At 35.6% G+C, this 21,346-nt stretch overlaps 3 protein-coding genes across 3 annotated transcripts in view; all 3 read left to right on the top strand.

The window, feature by feature from the left end:
- The window catches only part of LOC144554497 (putative disease resistance protein RGA3), a 107,254-nt gene that overhangs the window by 67,150 nt on the left and 18,758 nt on the right, over positions 1 to 21,346 (top strand). The gene's annotated exons all lie outside the window — the stretch shown is intronic.
- Positions 1 to 21,346, top strand: part of LOC144554362 (putative disease resistance RPP13-like protein 1) — a 43,159-nt gene that overhangs the window by 8,166 nt on the left and 13,647 nt on the right. The window lies entirely within an intron of this gene.
- LOC144554363 (putative disease resistance protein RGA1) lies at positions 812 to 5,401 on the top strand. Its single transcript, XM_078302687.1, has 3 exons — positions 812 to 920; positions 1,539 to 5,248; positions 5,357 to 5,401. The coding sequence occupies exons 1-3, from the start codon at positions 812 to 814 to the stop codon at positions 5,399 to 5,401; spliced, it is 3,864 nt and encodes a 1,287-aa protein (XP_078158813.1).

The raw sequence follows: 21,346 nt of genomic DNA, 5'->3' as shown, positions 1-21,346 counted from the left end.
CGCAGGCCATCAATCGTTCTTTTTCCTGCATTTCAAAATGTCTAATTTTCATTGGCAGTTGATTGACAACCCCAAGATAAGAAAGAAGCTAAACTGGAAGGTGCTGAACAAGAAAGTGCTAAACGGGAAAGTGGTGAACAGAGAAAGCCTCAATAAACATAGATTGTAATCCTTTTGTTATTGGGAAATACAAAGTTGCCTTGTTAGTGGTGATGATTTCCAGGACTCCGTTAACTGTTGAAATTATTAACAGCACCAATATTATATTTCTAAAGAAGGCCCAAGGCCCAAATACATTTCTAGATTGTTCAAGAGAATATATAAATTGAAGTCGGCAGTATAGGTATCCTAGAAATATCTAGAATTGTATATTAGAATATAGGATTCAAACCTACAATAGTCAAAGTCGGTAGAAAAGAATGAACTAGAAATTACTATGTAGTCTTTTGTAGAGTTGTGTAAAATAATCTAGAGATAGGACTAACCGACTTTACTAAAGTCGGTGGATGAAATAACTTGGTTATTCTAGAAAGAACTTGTACCGACTTTACACTTGTATATATAGATGTAGCATGTGGCGTGAGGGAGAAGAGAGAAAAAAAGAAAGCTTCTGTACTTGTAAACACCACCACTATAAATAAAAGAAATCAACATATATATATACTCCTCTTGTTTCAATACCACCATCCGAATTAAATTTCCAACATTTGGTATCAGAGCATCAGGTTCGAGTAAGAAGTTAGCGAAGTAGACAAGGGCGTTCGTGAAATATAAGAAGCATCCTAAGTCGATGTCTTCAGGGGGCGCAACTATGGCGCAATCGACAGTTCCCATTTTTGCCGGAGAAAACTACGACATGTGGAAGATCAAGATGCGGACGTTGCTGCTTTCGCAAGGATTGTGGGATATAGTCGTTAAAGGTTCTACCGTGCCAACGACGGGAGAATTGACGCCGGAGCAGAAACAAGAACAAATGAACGATGCCAAGGCCCTATTTCAGATCCATTGTCGACAGCGGTGATGCTGCCATTGAGGCCTACCATAGGGACAGGGGTATGCTTTTAATTGTATATTTTGGTACTTTGTGCCCCTTTTTTAATTATATAATTTGGTACTTTAATTACTGCACACAAGATGTTCGATGAAATGTCCGATGACTATTTCATCTTTTTACGGAAACCTAGCAAAATTCAGCACACTTCTTTTGTATTACTGGATCTCATGTGTGTATGCTGACTCGTGTCAGTTGAGTTGTTTTCCATTTATCTTTACTGGCATAGTGCCGAAGTGGTACCAGAATAAGATACAGCTCAAATTGTCACACTTTTCGTATCCCCATTGCCTAAAAAAGGTTCTGTATGGAATTTAACCACATACACTCCATCCAAACCAACATGAAAAAAAAAATAGAAAACCTAAAAAAATCCTTGAGGTAACCCTTGTGTTAATTTTTATTGAATTCTCAAGGAATTAGTAATATATATATATATTGAGTTAAACATGGGAAATAAGAGAAAGATTGATATACAATTCAACAGGGACTAAGAGGAAATTTGCCAAGATGCACACATCATCCTCCGTTGCTTTTTATTCATTTAGTATTACAAAGGTTGTGATTCCAGATGGCATGGCAGAGAAGATCAAGGGCATAACAGAAAAGTTTCAAGAGATTTCAAATGCTCATAGGGATCTTCATTTGAGGGAGGAGGATGGGAACCGGCTGGTTAGCAGTACACAATTCCGGCCACCAACCAGCTCTCATGTGGATGAAAGAGCTATTTTTGGTAGAGAGGAGGAGAAGGAGAATATCATTAGCGTCCTCAACCCTTTAAATGGTCTAGAATTTATGGTTCTTCCAATTGTTGGGATGGGCGGATTGGGCAAGACCACGCTTGCTCAGCTCGTTTACAATGACTCCAAGTTCTTGCAGTTGTTTGACAAGAGAGCTTGGGTGTCAGTCTCTGAGAATTTTGACCTAGTACGCCTAACTAGAGCAATAATAGAATCAATCAACAGAACAACTTGTGAGTTTTCTGAGCTAAACACACTGCAAGAAATTCTAAAGGAAAAAATAAGAGATGTTAGTTTGTTTCTTGTGCTAGATGATATGTGGAATGAAAACAAAGAACTGTGGGAACACTTTCAGGTTGCTTTAAAAGGTGGTAAAACTGTAAAAGTATTGACAACAACCCGGAATACCTCGGTTGCTGAAATCATGCAGACAACATCTCCTATTCAGTTGGATTGCTTACCTGATGAAAAATGCTGGTCTCTGCTCAAGCATTTTGCTTTTGACAATGGAGAGGCAAGTGAAAATGGAAAACTTCTTGAGATTGGTCATTCTATTGTCAAGAAGTGCAAAGGCTCCCCTTTGGTTACCAAGGTGCTAGGAGGCATTCTACGATATGATATGGATGAAGAGAAATGGAGAGAAATTTTGAAAAGTGACATATCTGAAATAGATGAGAATGGCAAAATTTTAACCCCATTACAGTTAAGTTACCAGAAATTACCGCTACATCTCAAACCATGCTTTGTTTATTTAGGCATGTTTCCAAAAGGTAAATGGATTGAGAAAGATCTTGTGGTTAGGCTTTGGATGGCTCAAGGTTACATTAATACCAACTCATCAAGAACTAAGAAAACATTAGAAGAAATAGGAAGTGAGTACTTGAATGAATTGCAAGGCAGATCACTCATTGATTTTGGGAAGTACAATACGTGCTATGTTCATGATTTAATTCATGATCTAGCAAGATCCATTTCGCAAAGGACAAACCTACCTGTTTTAGAGAATGACAATCTATGGAATAGTTCATACCAAATAACCCACCTATACTTAACCAAGAAACATGAATTGTCAGATTTTTTAGCATCCTGCAACAATAAAGTTATTCGAACATATGTAAGGGAATACCCAAGAAACTACAAATATGATTGGGAATGCCCAAGAAACTACATAGATGATTCTGCCATTTTCTCTAGAATTACTTATGTGCGAGCTCTTCAGTTGAGGAATTGTCTGCTGCTAGACACACTCAGCACGATGAAGCACTTGCGTTATCTTTCTATTAGAGATGATAAAATAGAAAGCCTTCCTGAATCTTTATGTCTTCTTTACCACCTTCAAACTTTGGATATTAATTGCCATAATATTCTAGAGTTACCTGAAAACATCAAATCCCTTATTAACCTTCGGTTTCTTCAGTTTAGTAGTAAAATAAAGCAGTTACCTGAATCCATATCCCTACCTCAAAATCTGGATACATTATCCTTAGAACTCTGTGGGGAACTCAAAAAGTTGCCTAGGAGCATAGTGCAGTTACCAAACCTGCGTGTTCTAAAGCTATCAGAGTATTTTATCTGTAACCTGTCATCTGGAATTGGAAAATTAACAAATCTTATAACTTTAAGTGGGCATTTTAAAGTCATGGGAAGTGACATGATCCATGGGCTGGGAGAATTAAGGGATATGAATAGGCTTAGTGGGCTGATGTCCATCTCAGGGCTAAAAAATATTGGTAATATCGAGTACTCTAGGAAGGCCAATCTTGTATCGAAACCAAATCTACGCGAGTTAATTCTAAACTTTGAGGAAGATATTGGTGCTCTCAAAAGCTCATTGCAAAAGCAATACCAAGGTCCACTTTTCTATATAGTTGTCAGTTCAAGTACCAATGCAAAGAATGAGAATGATGAAAATATACAAGAAGGTGTACTTGAGAGCCTCCAACCTCATTGTAATCTCACAAAGCTTGTAATATTAAATTATGGAGGAAGTGGAGTTCCTCCTTGGTTGCTTGATCCATCATTAATGTCCAAGCTGACAACTCTAACTCTGCAATTCCGAAGGGAGTTTCTTTCGTTGCCGCCATTCTTGGGTCAACTGCTACATCTCAAATATTTCAAAATATACCAGAGTGGTGGCTCAGAGATTCTATTTGAAAATTATTCATCCAAGCAGCCTGCTGGAGTTAGTTTTTCGTCACATGAACCTTCATTCAATAACATGGTTTTGTCACATGAACCTTCATTTAATAACATGGTCAATGTGGGGGAGTGGCAAGCAGGTGATGAACCCGGCCTTAAGAAACTCATCATAAAGAAATGCCCTAAATTATGGAAAATAACTATTCCACAAAAGGTTGAGGTGTTAGAGGTAAATGGATGTTGTTGTCAAGAAATCGAGTTCTCTTCACACTCTGAACTTAAGCAGCTTGATATAGCAGATTGTAGCTTTATTCAAGAAATAAACCCCTCATCACTATCTAAACTTCAAAAGTTTTCAATCTCTAATTGTAGAGAGTTGATCACTATTTATTACAAAAGTGGGGACTTACCTTTTCTTGAGAGTATTTCACTTTCTGGATGCCCCAAATTGTTGAGGCTCTCAGCCATCCCCCAAGAACTTAAGCAGCTGTATATAGCAAATTGTGTCTTTCAAGAAATCAACTTCTCATCACTATCTAAACTTCAAAAGATTTCGATCTCTAATTGTAGTGAGCTTGTCTCAATTTATTACAAAAATGGGGACTTACCTTTTCTTGAGAGTATTTCACTTTCTAGATGCCCCAAATTATTAACATTCTCAGCCATCCTGGAAGAAATGAAACAGATGGATAAAAGAAATAGTGGTTTTCAATCTGAAATTCAAAATATCTCTGACTACAGAGAGTTTATCCCACGTTCTATGGGGAGAGTGTCTCTATTTAATTGCCCAAAATTAACGATTTTCTCAGCCATGCCAGCTGTAGAACTTGATACGCTGAAGATAGTCCACTGTGGTATTCGTGAAATCATTTTACCATCAAGATGTAAGCTGTTAGAAATCCGTAACTGTCCAGAGCTGGTCTTGGTTCATTGGATGGATGGGGACGTGCCATTTCTCAAGGACCTCCTTTTTGAGGGTTGTCCTAAGCTCATATCACTTCCATTTCTGCAAGATCTCCCTTTACTTGAGAAATTTGCCATTAAATCTTGTCCCCAATTTCACGAGGTTTTAACTATTCCATATCAACTGAAAGAATTAAAGATAGTTGACTGCTGTTTTCCTGAAATCCACCTTTTGCCACAATCCAAGCTTCAGCGCTTAATCATCCATGAGTGTGCAAACCTTACTGCAATTGAAGGGTTGCAGGTGCAGTTCCCTACGGGCAATGTGTCACACTCCATGATGGAGATGGTTGATATTCGTAATTGCCCGAGAATGGATTTTGGTACCCAAGGAAGCAGCTGCTACTTTTATAAGGTAAAGGATCTCTATCTCAACATGCCCCCCCCCCCCCTACACACACATACAGTGACAATTTGATTAATTATAATTGTAATTATTTTTGCAGCAGAGAGTTGTATGTAGGTCATGCTAGAGGCCTCACAGGATCACGGTACAGAGGAGCCATAGTTCAGTTATGAGGAAGATGACACCACAGATGATTCCCCTGAGGGCCAACGACCATGAGTCAGGCATTGCCATATTAATAGAATACCAGAAAACTGAAATGAGTGTCGTGTGTGTGACAGAGGTAAAACCGGAAGGAAGGTTGAGGATCACGCGTGACAGTGCATGGTCGTGTGGGATGAAGGACAGTTGATCCTTGAGAGAAGCTAGCTCTATCTCATAGCTTGGTGAGATCATATACTCCTGTTATCTATTTTATTGAGGTCTATGGCAATCTCAACCAAAGCAGTGAACTTCCCTAATGTATTTACTAATTTGGTATATACTGTAGGTGCCAATAGTAAGGTAGTATACTGCTGTGCAGATTTAACAAACACATAATTTTTTTCAATTGCAATATACTGTAGAAGACGTTCATCCATACCAGCAGTACAGGTATGGTTCATTAGACCGAACAAGCTAAAATTCTGGCTCTGGTCAGTCTTGCTCTCAAATACATTTAATGCACGCACCGCCACAGAATCTGGCCTAGAGCTTGAACAAGATCTTTCGACCTGAACGTGGACTTTTTTCATTCAGTCAACAGTACATTGCATCTTGAGGTAACTTCATAAAGAGGCTTGAAGCTTTTAATTCAACAGATTTTGCACTTTCAATTGGAACAAGGCACTCCTTACAACCAAGTGCTAGCAGTACCGACTCCACATCTGTGAACTGACAATCATCGAGAAATTCAGCTATGCTGACTCCACATTTTAGTTTCTCAAATTTACACATATAAAAGGAAGGGAGCCTGGAAATGATTGAGAATAACAGTATAGCTTAAAGTAAGGCTCAAAATTGTCAATTAGATATTTATTAATATTAATATGATTTTTTTTAGTCAAAAAAATAAAACTTGGTATATTAATAAAATAATAATGTTTAGATGGAGAAATAAGTAATTTTCAAATTTGGATGGGGAAATATCTAATTGAACAAGTTATGATGGGCATATATCTAAAATTCCCTAGGTTTTATTGTTGGTTGAAAATTAAACCAAAGCAGTTCAAATTTTTGTTAAGGCAAAGTTACAATAATGTTGGGATAAACTAAGCAATACTGCACTGCTTTGTGCCAGCATGCAAAGGATTGAAGAGAGAAGAATATTTTTCTGAATAGAAACAACGCTTTATTTCCTTTCTCTCTTACTCAGTTACACATAGTTCTACAGTATTTAAAGCAATACAATGTTCCTAAAATAACACCCACAACTTCCCTAAATTAAGCACCCACTACACAACATGCTAAAAATAACTAACCACTATGCCTACTCTAAATTTAGCACCCACTAATCTGTCCTTGCTATTATAAACATATACTCAAAATAACTTAGCACTACTAACAGTTATTCTAAAAAACGTGCTCCTATTTTTGGATCAATTTTCAACACTCCCCCTTGATCCAAAATTGGTTACTCCAATCTTCTTCCTCATGTTCTCAAACTTGCCAAGTGATAATGCCTTGGTTAGAACATCTGCCACACTGCTTGACACGCGGCTAAATTGATCGCAATGTATTAAGCTTCTGAGGATGAAAGCGCCACTGTTGCTTGCTTCTTCAAGCTCCAACTTATTGCACTTGATCCAAGGGAGAACATGTGACCCGAGGTGCTTCTTCTATCTTCTGAACATCCTGCCCAATCGCTGTCATTATAACCAAATAACTCAAAGGAATTTGTGTTACCATACCACAGCCCGAAATCTGTTGTACCTGAGATGTATTTCAATACTCTCTTTGCTGCTCCAAAGTGATGCTTGGTCGGATTATGCATGTAGCTAGATATCACTCCAACTGCATAGGATATATCTCGTCTTGTATGGGTTAAGTAAATCAAACCTCCAACTAGGCCTCTAAACTTTGTTTCATCACAGAAACCCGTACCATCATCTCTTGTTAACTTCTCATTATTATTCATGGCTGTAGTTGCTGCCTTGTAACTATGCATACCGAATATCTTTAGCAAATCATTTGCATACTTTCTTTGAGAGACAAAGATGCTGCCATACTCTTGCTCTACTTCCAAACCAAGAAAGTAATTCAACAATCCAAAATCTGTCATCTCAAACTCCTTTTTCATGCTTGCTCGAAATTCTATTAACAACTTCTCACTTGTGCTCATATAGATCATATCATCTACATACAAGCACACGATCAACAACTCTTCTTTTTCACTCTTCTTAACATACAAATTGGGTTCACTCTTGCTTCTTCAAAGATTGTGGATCTTTGCCTTCCACCTGCTGTATACACAGCATGCTTGTTGTTCTTCCCTCTATTTTCTGAAACAATCGGCTTGCACACAACCATATCTGTTCTACTGGAAGCACTAGACATCTTTTTGTCGTGCTGAAACTCAAACTCGCCAAATCTACAATGGCCACGTCCACCTCTGCCTTGAGAGGACTCCCCCTTTCTGTAGAATGCCCTTTCATCTCCTTTCTCCTTTGATCTGAACTTTGCTTCATGGGTCTGCAGTGATCCCATCAGTTCATCAAAGGAATAGGTTGAAAGATTGTTTGATTCTTCAATTCCTGCCACCATGTGATCAAATTTTGTGCTACACTTCTCAGCACCTTTTCCACCATGGTTTGCTCTAAGATGTTGTCTCCATATGCTTGAATTTGGATGACAACGATCATGACTCTTCACCAGAAAAATCTGCATTGATTCTTCTATTTTCATATGCAACAAATCTCCGTGTAGGATTTGTCGTTTGATTGCCACAACTCGAGAACTTCCCTGAAATGCCGTCTTCAAGGTTGTCAATGCTTCTTTAGCAATTGTTGCTGCTGCAATTCTTCAAGGTTGTGCACCAATTGACTCTACCATCAATTGCAAATTGTCTCTACCTTCAATTGCTTGCCCACCGAACCTTCGGCTCTGATACCATTTTGTTGGGATAAACTAAGCAATACTGCACTGCTTTGTGCCAGCATGCAAAGGATTGAAGAGAGAAGAATATTTTTCTGAATAGAAACAACGCTTTATTTCCTTTCTCTCTTACTCAGTTACACATAGTTCTACAGTATTTAAAGCAATACAATGTTCCTAAAATAACACCCACAACTTCCCTAAATTAAGCACCCACTACACAACATGCTAAAAATAACTAACCACTATGCCTACTCTAAATTTAGCACCCACTAATCTGTCCTTGCTATTATAAACATATACTCAAAATAACTTAGCACTACTAACAGTTATTCTAAAAAACGTGCTCCTATTTTTGGATCAATTTTCAACAAATAATACCAGGTTTTCTTCTGTTTGATTAATCCAAGCTGAAGGGGTAATAAATGTTGATTGATGGCTTACTTCTATGCAACCCAATGTCATATTAACAAAGAAATTTGGATTCACAGGTTCTTGATGATATGGTAGATGGATAGCATCGACAGTACCAGTACATTTGTAATTTTGTTCTGAGGAGTGATACTTGCACAAACAATGCCTGTGAAGATCCTGAGAACTTCCTTGATGGCTTATTGGATTGATTTGAGTAGAGAGTGTCGATCTGCCTGTGAAGAGCTTGGTGGGATTAAGGTTCTGGTTTGATCAGATGGTCGAATTTAGCATAGCCAACTAGCCATCCGTCTATTTTCAAAATTTAAGCTCAACCTAAGCGTATCTGTGCAACTTATCTAAAGTAAATCCAATGCAGCAACATTTCATAGACAAAATGACCATGACAGCTCCAAGAAATCCTAAATTTGTATTCATAATACAACAAAATTCAATAACTCAAACATAACATCACATTGGAAAATATCAGAACATAACCATACCACCATTGACAGCAATACCATTTGTCTCCTACTGCTGGCATTGCCAGCAGTAGCATTTATTGTCGGTACCGCTAGCAATGTCAGCAGTAGGAATTTCTATAAATAAGGGGTAATACCGGTGGTTTTATAAAAAACCATTTCAAAATTTCACTTTCCACTTCTCTCTCTCTCTCTCCCAAACCCTTTCTGAGCAACTTTGCAAAGTCCTAAGTTTGTTACAAATATGTTTTTATTTATTTTTATTATTAATTAAATATTATAAATTATTAGAATTTGTATAAATCTAGGGTTTAGGATTTAGGCCCGAAAATATAGGTTTTACAAATACCATACTTGGTCCAGAGTTACCAGACCCAAGGTATTTTGCCTTGAAAAGATCAAATTTAGGTTTTCAAAATATTAGACTTGGTTCAGAGTTACCAGACCCTAGGTATCTCGCCTTAATTCGTACAAATTACAAATTACAAATGCCTTACTCGCATGGTAAATGCCTTAATTTGTACAAATTACAAATTCATATGTTAATGTTTCTTATTTTAATCCGTATTCATTTGCAGGTTATGAGGGCATGTGCTTACGCTATTAAGCTAGTTGTTACAAAGGGTTGGAGAAAAGTAGGGATATGCCAACTCATGCATGGTGCTGGTAGCGTCGAGTATGCAAGCTTAGAAGGGTGACTAGTCTCCATGCTGGAGGACACTGACCCGCCCAACTGGCGTGAAATATCATCTAGCGAGAACACAGAGGAACATAGCACACCGATCCCAGATGCCCCTGCAGATGGCAGTTCTTACCGACATCAAGACTGGTTGTACTCCATGTGTGGAGGGAATTCGTATGTCCAGCATATCCCGCAACAAGGAGGGAGCACAAGAGGCAGGACCCGCATACATCACATAGGTAACAAACAACAATATATTTTTTTTTTTTCAAATAAGTAGTTATTGAAAATCACGGCAAATATTATTTATATGTAGGTCATGCAGGAGGCCCTAGAGTATCTCTGTACAGAGGTGCCATGGTTCAGTTATGAGGAGATGGCACCACCGATGCTTACCCCGAGGGCCAACGATCATGAGTCAGTACAAAATTAGCCGTGCAAAATTAGCATGGTACAAAAGTTGGTACCATGCTAATTAATTGATGTTTTTGGCACTGGTGTTACAGCACCATGCTAATTAATTGTTTTGTTCTTAGACTGAATCAGAAAGAGCAGTTTCTTAGTTTTGTTTACTTTTTTTGTATGTTCCATAGTAGTACAAAATTAGAAACTCTGGTTCAATTTCGATCCGGTTTTTTTTTTTTTTTTTATTTTGATCCAGTTTTTTTCATAGTATCTTTTCCTTTTGTCTTCAATTAGGATGTGTTCTGTTAACGTTCGATTGGATTAGTCCAAGCTGAACTGCTCTTCAAGTACCATTAAATTAATTTGTGCTTTGTTTCAAATAGTGATATTTAGCAGCCCAAAAAGATGTCTCATTTAAGCCCAACCTAAAGCGTGTCCGTGCAATTGGTCTAAAATAAATTCAATGTAACAACATTTCACAGAAATTGATGACTTTTGGGCCTAAGGGTCAATCGGTAATGAGATTACTGATGGGCCAACACAATCAAGAACCAAGATGAAGATGGAAGGAAATGATCTTTTTTTAAGTTGCAATCAAGCACCATTTATGTTATGATCATTTATTTAATTAAAAATTTTTTAAGTCGTGTTTCTTCTTAAGTTAATCAATTTCATATTTAACATTATTCATTCAATTAATGTTTTCAACAAATGCAAAATGCATTTACTCGTTACTAAATAAAAACGTCTAAGATGCAAAATAAAATATGCAATACTACAATTTTGTAGCAACGTAGTGCACAAAATAACAACTACTTTGTATCTAAGCTACATTTAAAAAAAAATTTCATCTGCGTGATACCTTTTGATTGTTTTGTTTTAAATGCTATAAACAAATAAAATCGGCAGAAATTGTTTACAAAAGTATTAACTTGTTAAAGAATTTTTTTTATTTTTCTAGCAGTGTTTTTGGTGAAAACTAGTAAATTAGGGAGTACTTTTATATAATTGTAATAAATATTTTTAGTTATATTTATATTCATATTTTAAAATTTGTTATCAGTAACTGTGTAAGCATAATGAATAAATAAAAAAAATTGAAATTGAAATTATCCATTTTTATATTGCATTGCAATTTTGTTTTTTTTTAAGTTCTGTTGTTTGTATCTAGAGGAGGGTTCAAATGTCTTCATTCTTTGTGCCTCCGTTATTCCTCCATTTTTCAAAACTTTAAAAACTCAAAATTTAAGACTTAAAATTCAAAATAAAAACATTGGATATAATCTACATAATTTTATCTATTCATGTGTAAAAATTTATGACATTTCAATTTTATTTTGGTTGTCATCAAGAGCTTGTAAAAAATGTGCTAATGTGGATAATTTATAGATGTTGATTTTTCAACTTATTGATTCACACAAAAATTAAATTGAAATGTGATAATTTTTTATTAGCACATAGAGAAAATAATGTATATCACATCTAACGGTTTTATTTTGACTTTTAAATTTTAAATTTTGAGTTATTGAAGTTTTGAAAAATGAAGACACGATAAAAGCATAAAAAATGAAGGCATTTGAACCCTGCTCTTTTATCTAAGCTCATTGTGGGAACAATCTATGCATCGATTGTCTGCTGCAACTAAAGCAATATATGGCGCATTGATTGTTAAAAGAATAAAAAATAAAGCAATATGGCGCATCAATGGACTTGGTTTATGTGGACCATTTGTTAAAAAATAAAATAAAAGTCCGGATAGTCTTTAGTTCTACAACTCTATTAATAGAGTTGGAGTGGTTAGAAATGGAAAGTATAAAAAACTTAAAAGACTTTCGAGCCATCATGTGCTGCAGAGAGAGGAAAGAGAGTGTTGGATCTGAAAATGGGTTCCGAATATATAGTTCGGATATCTTATCCGTTTTAACTACAGAATCTGTATCCGTATTTGGATAATTTTTTCCTTTTTTAATATAATATCTTAATAAAATTATCCACTCCAAATATCAGTATCCAAACCAATAGTGGATTCCGACAGATAAAACCGGATATGTTTTCGAAAAAAAAATTATTCATAGAAATATTGGATCATTTACTCTTCTTTAATTTAATATCCGAATAAAATTATCCGCTCCGAATATCTATATCCAAACCATTAGCAGATTCAGATGGATAAAACCATATTTGTTTTCGAGAATTTGTTATTCATATAAATTATTTAAAAAATTATAGAGAAAAACAGAAAGTGTATCTCAATTGTTAGATTCATACAATAATTAGAAGCATTGTTTTTTATTCAAACTTGATAAATAATCCGAGATGGGTCCCATCTCTTCTCTCTGTTTTCTCTACATTGAGACATTTAATAAAATAATAAGATGGACATGGACCCCATATTAAAAAATATATTGCATAAAAAAATGAGGTGGCTCCATTTCTTCTGTGCTAAATTTACATATTAAAAAAAAAAAAATGGTGGACCCCATATTAATATATATATATTGGCCATTTGCACTAAGAGAGCAACATCGAGTGCACTCAACTGGAGAAGTAAACAAATTTGTTTTTTCTATCGGTTTTCCGAATAAAAATGATATTACATCGGCTGCCCGGCCCACATAAATCATTTGATTATTTTTGTTTCGGATTGTTTAAGTGCCATATTGGCAAACAAGCAAAACAAAAACAAAAATACACCTAGAGTGTTCTTGAGTTTTGGGAATGTTAATAAGGCAAACAAACAAAAGAAGAGGGAACCAAGTGAAAATTTCTGTGGATTATTTCGAAATTATTGTTAAAATAGGAGATTCGAGAATTTCTTTTTCTTGTAAAAGAGGAGAGTCCTCAAAAAGAGTGGTACAAGAAGGCCTCTGAAATAAAAGTGATAATCTTTGCACGGCTAAGAAAGAGGTACCATGCTTGTCAAATTCAAACTATTATGTAAATTAATTCCTTCCTATCTAGTAGTGAGAGTGTGAAAAAAGAACTAGTACAGTGACCATTTCAGAGAAGTCAGAAAAATAAAATGGGGTCCTTGGGGTATTTTCAGTTTTTGTCAGGGTAAAATTTTCCATTCCATTAAAGCCACAAGTTTTTTATTGGTTTTATGTTTGTATTTGTTAGGTTGATTTGCTGGGTGATGAGGTGGATGTGTTGGCATATCTTTTGGAGAAAGTATTTGGAGTTTTGAATCATTACCCCTATGTGTTTCAGCACTACCAGGTTGGTATATGCCAAACAGTAGATACTGGTAATCTACAACATTATTTAAAACTAGATCAATTATGAGTTGCCAGCTTCCAAGCAGGTTGCATTACTGCATTTGAAGACATGGAATTGATTCTTTTGCTTTTTTTAGTTAACTTGGAATTGAAAGATCCAATCTGTGAATCATTTGGTGATGACCGGCTCTCTTCTTTCTTAGAACAAAGCCTCTTTTCCAAGTTTCTTTCTAAGGTTTGCTTTCTTAATTTGTACTAATCCACCTAATACACTTGATAATCTCATAGATTGGTATATGAAATTGTGAGCGAGTGTGAGAGAGTGTTAATACCTTGTATTGTAAGACTCCTTCATATAGTGATTTTGAGCCTTGCTCCCATAGTTTTCTCCCGTAACAATTTCCACGTAAAATCTTGTGTGTCTCTGTTATATTTCTCCAATTATTCATTTATTAGAGTATGCTCACAATGTGTTCGACGAAATTACTCTTTGAACGCTTCTGTGACCGTTCCCAACAGCTTTTGGGTACAGGAAATGCTGCTGGAATTGTATCACATCTAATGGTGTATAAGCCCTTTATGACAACGTCAAAAAAAAACAGGAACATGATTAGAATATAATGTTTTTGCTTCTTGATTTAAATCTGCCCCTTCAATTTGAAAATACTCTTACAATTATTGTTGTATTTTAAATATTGTATTATTGCTTAGGGGTAGAGTCACATTGGGACAGGGGTAAGCAGTTGCTTACTCCTAGATTTTGAAAATTTACTGGTATTGAAAATTAAGCCTAAATCCATATGTATGTGAGCTTTGCCTATCCCATAATGCCTATTCCAAAATTCAACTGTGTAGCCCAGTTTTCTTTTGCGAAACTCAATCTTTAATTTTTGCCTACATTATTTGACTTTTGTCTACCCCTAAATCAATTCTTGACTATGTCCCTGTTATTATTAAGAATCAGATTAAGGTTGAACTTCAAATGAAATTAGCAAATAGCGGGTGTTGATAATAAAATACAACCACCAAGTATCACATTTCGTTGATTGGGTTTGTTCCTGAACTTCTAAAAATGAAAATTATGAGAAAGGCTTTTAGATAGAAACATTGAAGGAGCATGCTTGCCCATTTTGTTTTCAGAAACAGAAGGGAAAAAAAATAACCTAATAAGTTCATAAATATTGGTTAAATCCAATTTATCCGGAACTATGGATTTTCAATACTAAAGATGAGAAGCACAAGTGTTAAATTAAAAATGATCAAATTTACTCAAGATAGCGACTTGTTATTGAATGCGAGTATTGAACTGAAACGAGATGAAATGGGCTTTTTCTGAGCTGAGCTAAGAATGGTTTGGATGGGCTGAGTTTGGAGCTTATACCTCTCAAATCAGGGCTGAGTTCCATCTGGGCTTTTCACACTTTATAAACTGATCCAAACCGAATTTGGGCTCAACCCACTCATTAGCAGGCCAAATTGTAGCTTCCTAGTCTGAAAGTTTTTTTTTTTTTTTTTCTCTGCTCCTCTGTTTTAATTACTCTGCCGCTAGCAAGAATTATGATTATTCCAAGGAAAGTTGCTGTCGCAACATACCAAATTGCCTCACATTGTGGTGTACCAGTGTTCGTACCAATTTGAGTTTTGCAGTAATTCTGTTCCTGTGAACAAACATAGGGTTTTGAGTTTTGCTGGTTGCCTAGGCTGATATGCAAATTTTGGGTAGCTGAGACTTTGCTACCGCCCCTAAAATCCAATAGGGTTTTTTGAGGAAAGGTTGTCAGTGGGTTTTCTAGCCTTGCAATGAAATTTTTAGTAGTAATAATGTAATATAATTCTAGGCTATATAACCTTTCATTCAAAAAATTAAATAAAAAAAAAGCAACATCTGAAATAAATGAAAAAAATTAATTTTGGAATAACTGACCTATTTACAAACCCATCTCTTCTGTTTCATTTTTGTTAAGGTTTTTCTCAAATACCTATTCATCTCCATTTTTGAAAGGCAGCAAAAGGAAAAAAATAAATAAGAAAAATTGGTGCAAGGCCCAACTCCATTGATAAAACCAAACTTCAAACGAGAAGCAGATGGAGAAACTACGAATTTTTATATTAAGAACGCTGAAAATCTCCAAATGGTTAATTAGGTATGACTTTTATAAAGATTGGAGATCAATTTGGGTGCAAAAAGTGGGGAATATCCAACATAAGCAGGCTCAGAAAGCCGCCTGACAAGTGGGACCCATTAAAATAGGGAAACAGAGTGCTAGAATGGACATATCCATTCCAATTAAATCGGAGCGGAGATAAGAAACGCCAGCGCTTCAAATACAAGCCTCCGCAGCGCCTGACAGTGTGGACCCGCTACACAGAGCCTCAGAGCGCAAAACCAGACATCTCCAGCCTGCACCAAAACCAGAGAAGAAAGCAAAATAATTCGACCAAGTCTGACGAAGTGAGCCCATGTGTTTAAAGGCACAGGGAATCGATGCTACCGAAAAGAGATTTTTTTTTGGGAGCATCTAGCTATCCTCCGTAACAATCTCTCATTTCATCCCCTAGTCATTAAATACTTTAATAACTACTAACTACTAAGGGGACCACTTACTATTTGGGGACCACATAATATTTGAAAGATTTTACAACTGGCGCGCGCAAGTATTCATCTATAATGCATTAAGTATTCATCTATAACACATCAAGTATTCATACATAATATATCAAGTATTTTAAAAAAAAATTGGACACGTTTTTAGAGGTGGGATTTTTTTTCTTCATTCAATCTAATCAATATTTCTGACGATCGGTGAGGAATTTTGCAAATCTAAAACCACGAATGTTTTTGACATAATTTTATCTTTAAAATGAGATACATGATGATATACTTTCGAGTTGTCCGTTGTACAAGTATTCATCCTTATCGAGAAAGTATTCATCCTCGTCGTGCAAGTGCAAATATAGAAACTAGACACATCACTCATCCATCTTTTACACGTTTTTAGAGGTGGTTTTTTTCTCCGTTCAATATAACTAATATTTCTGACGATCTATGAGGAATTTTGCAAATCTAAAATCACGAACGTTTTCTACACAATTTTATCTTTCAAATGAGATCCATGATGACATACTTTCGAGTTGTCCGTTGCACAAGTATTCATCTCTTATCGAGAAAGTATTAATCCCCATCGTGTAAGTGTAAATATAAAAATTGGACACATTACTCATCCATTTTTTACATGTTTTTAGAGGTGGGTTTTTTTTTCTCCGTTCAATCTAACCAATATTTCTGACGATCTAGGAAGGGTTTTGCAAATCTAAAACCACGAACGTTTTCTACACAATTTTATCTTTCAAATGAGATCCATGATGACATACTTTCGAGTTGTCTGTTGCACAAATATTAATATCTTGTCATGCAAGTATTCATACATAAGATATTAAGTATTCATTTATACACATTGAAGTATTCATATCCAAGACATCAAGTATTCATTCATATATCTCTATTTTTTTTCAAAATTTGTTTTTATGTCATTTATTTAATACGCAGTGGCCTAATTCACCATTAATAAAGTTTTGTTCTTTGTAAAACTCACTACTTCATGAGGAAGGGGAACATAAACATGAAAAAAATTAATTGCATATACATATACAAAATTATTTTGATACGATCGACAGTGACGGATCTGACCCGGTAGAGACGTGCTCTAGTATTCATTCAAACACATTGAAGTATTCATTCATACACGTTGAAGTATTCATTCCTGGCAGAAGCGTGCTTGATTTGGGATGGAGTGACGGATGATCTCCGGCAGAACATTTGCTAGAGCAGGAGCAGCAGGCATAGAGGGAAAAACCAAGACGAAAGTGTAAGAGGGATGTTGCTTATTGTATTTATCATTTCGAGGTGGGAGAGGGAGGGGAGCTTATCAATGGAAAAATGGAGGTGGAGGAGGAGGTGGGATGCAGAGGTGGGAGAGGTGGGAGAGGTAGGTAGAGGCGGAGGTGAGGTGAGGTGAGGTGAAGGTGAGAGAGGGAGGCGGAGGCGGAGGTGGGAGAAGAAGATGGAGGTGAAAGAGAAAAATAGAGGTGGAAGAGAAAGGGAGAAAGAGGAAAGAAATAAAGGTTGTTAGAAATAGTAGTTATAGTTATAGTTAAAATAGAAAATTAGTTGGGGGATGAAATGGGGGATGGATAGGTGGGGGATATTATAATTACCCTTTTTTTTTTAAATAGAATTACTGTAAAATAATTAAACAGAACAAGCTAGGAAAAAAATATTTTTCGTAAAATAGCCTCCACCGATCCTAGAGACAAAAAAATCCATCCCACACCGGTCCTAGGTACCGGTGGAGCATTTTTTTAGCCGTTTTTGCACTCGATAGAATGTTGCCACAGAAGATCCAACATTGGGCTGCACCGGCCCTACGGATCGGTGGAGGTTTGAGCTACACTAGATCGGTGGAGATCTTTTATGCAATTTACGGACCCGACGGATTCTTTTCTTCTCCTTCTTACTTCCTCTTCTTCCTTCCAGCAGCCATGGCTCTTTAAACTCGTTTTTTTTTTATTATTCTCTCAATATATTCAACTATTTCTCAATCCAATTGTTTCAAAATTTTGGAATTGTTTAAGAGAAAAAGAACGGTGCAGGGACGATTTTGAGGTGTAGGGACGATTTTAAGAGAAAAAGTCATGGCACCTGAAATAAACCTAAATACATCACCGATCTGCAGGAACGGTGCAGGGACGATTTTGAGGCGCTACCGGTCCCTAGGACCGGTGTAGGGTTAATTTGTGGCTTTTCGTGCAGCCATGTGTGGCAGGTGCAAAAGAGGCTGCACCGGTCCCTAGGACCGGTGTAGAATTGATTTTTTTTGCTCCACCGATCCACCGATCCTAGGGATCGGTGGAGGCTAATTTTGAAAAATCAAACCAAACAAGACTTGTTTCAACAAAACAATTTTCATTAATTCTATTAAAAAAAAAAATCCGCGAAACGGTCCCCTTCTCGGAATTGTTTGCTCACGGAGTACAAGAAACCTAATTGCCGTGCCATAAATGGTTCATGTACACCACTCTCACCTAAATATCGAAGCAAAAGAAACACGCTGAAACCGATATGTAGGGCCCTTGCGTCAGATCCTTTGCTAATTAATTTATCATTGTGAATTAACAACTATTGAACAGTTAAAGATGATTTTCAATTGTGAATTAACAACTTTTAAAGTAGAAAATGACTTGATCTGAAAATTCTAAATCATGCAAAAACTGTGATTTTCTACCTATCTAAAATAATAGTAAAAACTTTTAAAACATATAAAATTCGGTCCACAAGTACATATTCATATGGGAATTATGTTGAACGGTTCACATCGATTGTTAGGATTTTGAAAATGAAAATATGAATTCATATTACAAACCAATATGTGCTATGCATAGTAGCATAGACTCACTCAAATTTGTTTAATTTATGTATGAAGATAGATTATGAAAAACTTTTCAAATAATGTAAAAATTCAAATTATGTCCCACTCAAAAAAGAAAAACAAATAAATAAAATACAAGGGCCATTTCAATACACACAGAAAGAATAATAAAAAAAAATTGTAGTTAAATTAACTATAGTTATGGTAAATGCGAAAGAATTGAGAGGGTTGGAAAAGAATTATGATATAAAATAACAGAGGGAGAAACATAAGTTTATTATTACATTTAGATTGATTTATATTAAAATTTTATTATTCTAAAACATATTGCATATATATATATATATATATATATATATATATATTTAATGAGTAAAATGGATAGTTTATAAATTTAAAATAAGTTTTAATAGAAAATGGATATATTTCTGAGCTTTTGAAGTTTACAAAAGTAAATATGATATTATGAATTTTAGAGGGGGCATACGTTATTTCCAAGTTTTTAAGGGATCCAGTTTTCAATGACAGAGAACACTTTCTTTGGTATTCAGCTACTTGACCCAAGCTAGGATAGGACGATGCCTTACCCCTTGCCTATAGATTGCGGGCATATTATTAGAAGCTAATGTTTTTGCTTCTTGATCTAAAAGATTTGCTCCTCCTTGATTTGGGACAGGAGTAGGCAGTTGTGTACTTTTGGATTTTGAAATTTTCTGTTATTAAAAATAATTACTGTTTTTTTTATTAATCGAAAATAAATAAAAATAATATTGCAGAAGGGAATCAATTTTAATATAATTTTGATATCTAGATAAAACGGGACTGTTTATTATGTCCAACGGATAGGACACACAACAAGAATGAGACACTTTTCGCGAGGATAAAAAAGTGACTTTTTGCGACGGACTACTCTCATTGTTCAGCTTTTTCTTTTTGCGACGGTACTTTTCGCGAGGGAGTGCCGTCATCAATGCGCTTTTTCCCTCGCAAAAAGTGTCTACTTTGTTGTAGTGACAATTTATCATGTTCCGCTAATTCAAATATAATCCCGTCAATCTAACTAACTAAGAAAATAAATATATAGGACGGTAAAATCCATCTCGTCCGAAGAAAGAGGAAAAAAAAAATTAAAAAACGGGACGGGACAAGCCATCCTTTCCAAGGCTTATTTTGGTAAAATTTGAGTTAAGAAATATATATTTTGGTAAAATTTGTAGTTGGTTTTGGAATTTCTATTCTTGTTCCCATGCTAGCCTAATAGCCTCCTATTGATTTTAGAAATATTCGGATCGTCTGCTGCGTTCATAAATAATTCATATGCGTGCTTAAGAGTTGTACATTAGTGTAATTATAGTCTTAGAAGAGTTTTGAAAGTGTCTATACACAACCTCACACAGTTAGTGCAACAAGAGATCAGATTCTATACTAAAAAGAAATTTGTTTTATTTTGAATCAATGAATGGTGTGTGTCTGTGTGGAGTGCGTATCCTCAGAGATATCTCAACTTTTGCGTGACCGACGTGTCCAGTGCCTATTCGGGGGTGATGTGGGGTCAGTATTATGTATGCTTTGAGATTCGTGCATAACATATTTTAAACGGTTGAAATTTTTCATAAAGTCATGCAAAGTTTGAGATATCTCAGAGGATACGAATTCGTCTGTGTGGCACTAGACAATGGAGAGTTAGTTAATTTAATAAAAAAAAAAAAATCACTGGATTAGGACAGGTGGGATTGTCCCGTCCAGCTTTTTTTTTTTTTTTCACTGGCTTTGAACGGGATAGTTTGTCCCGTCTCATATACATATTTTTAATTAATGGCGGATTAAATTTTGAACTAATAGGATGGGATAAATTATTCCATCTATAGGACGGAATGAACGGTCCCTTTGTATCTAGATATCGAAATTCCATCGGATCAATCCCCTTTTAAGATATTTTTTTTCTTTTATTTTCAATAAATAAAAAATCGGTTAAAAATTAAGCCTAAATCCATATGTATGTGGGCTTGCCTATTCCAAAATTCAACTTTGCCTAGCCCAGTTTTTTTTTTTTTTTCGCATCTCAATCTTTAATTTTTGCCTACATTTGAATCAATTGCTGACTATGTCCCTGTTATTGTTAAGAATCAAAGGTTGAAATGCAAATGAAATTGGAAAATAACAGGTTGATTATAAATTGCCTACATTACGTTGATTGGGTTATTCGTTTTGTATGGGTAAGAATAGGGCCGATTTTTTTATTAATTGAAAAGAAATTAAAAAAAATGTCACAAAACGGGATGGTTTTGATGGAAATTCGGTATGTAAGTAAAACGGGTTGTTTTATCCCGTCCCACGAGACGGGCAATTTTAACCCGTCCTGCTAGAAAATGAAAAAAAATTAAAAACCAGAGACGGTAAATCCATTCCCG

The sequence above is a fragment of the Carex rostrata genome, chromosome 5, assembly GCF_964058835.1.
Source record: "Carex rostrata chromosome 5, lpCarRost1.2, whole genome shotgun sequence".
In the NCBI taxonomy this organism is placed as follows: domain Eukaryota; kingdom Viridiplantae; phylum Streptophyta; class Magnoliopsida; order Poales; family Cyperaceae; genus Carex; species Carex rostrata.
This window is presented reverse-complemented; position numbering and strand designations above follow the sequence as displayed.

Bases quoted from the DNA above. Each gene is read 5' to 3' on its own strand.
- LOC144554363 (XM_078302687.1), top strand. From the start codon at position 812: ATGGCGCAATCGACAGTTCCCATTTTTGCCGGAGAAAACTACGACATG. The intron at 921-1,538 runs GTTCTACCGTGC...ACAATTCAACAG, and splicing joins GTGGGATATAGTCGTTAAAG to GGACTAAGAGGAAATTTGCC. The intron at 5,249-5,356 runs GTAAAGGATCTC...AGTTGTATGTAG, and splicing joins GCAGCTGCTACTTTTATAAG to GTCATGCTAGAGGCCTCACA.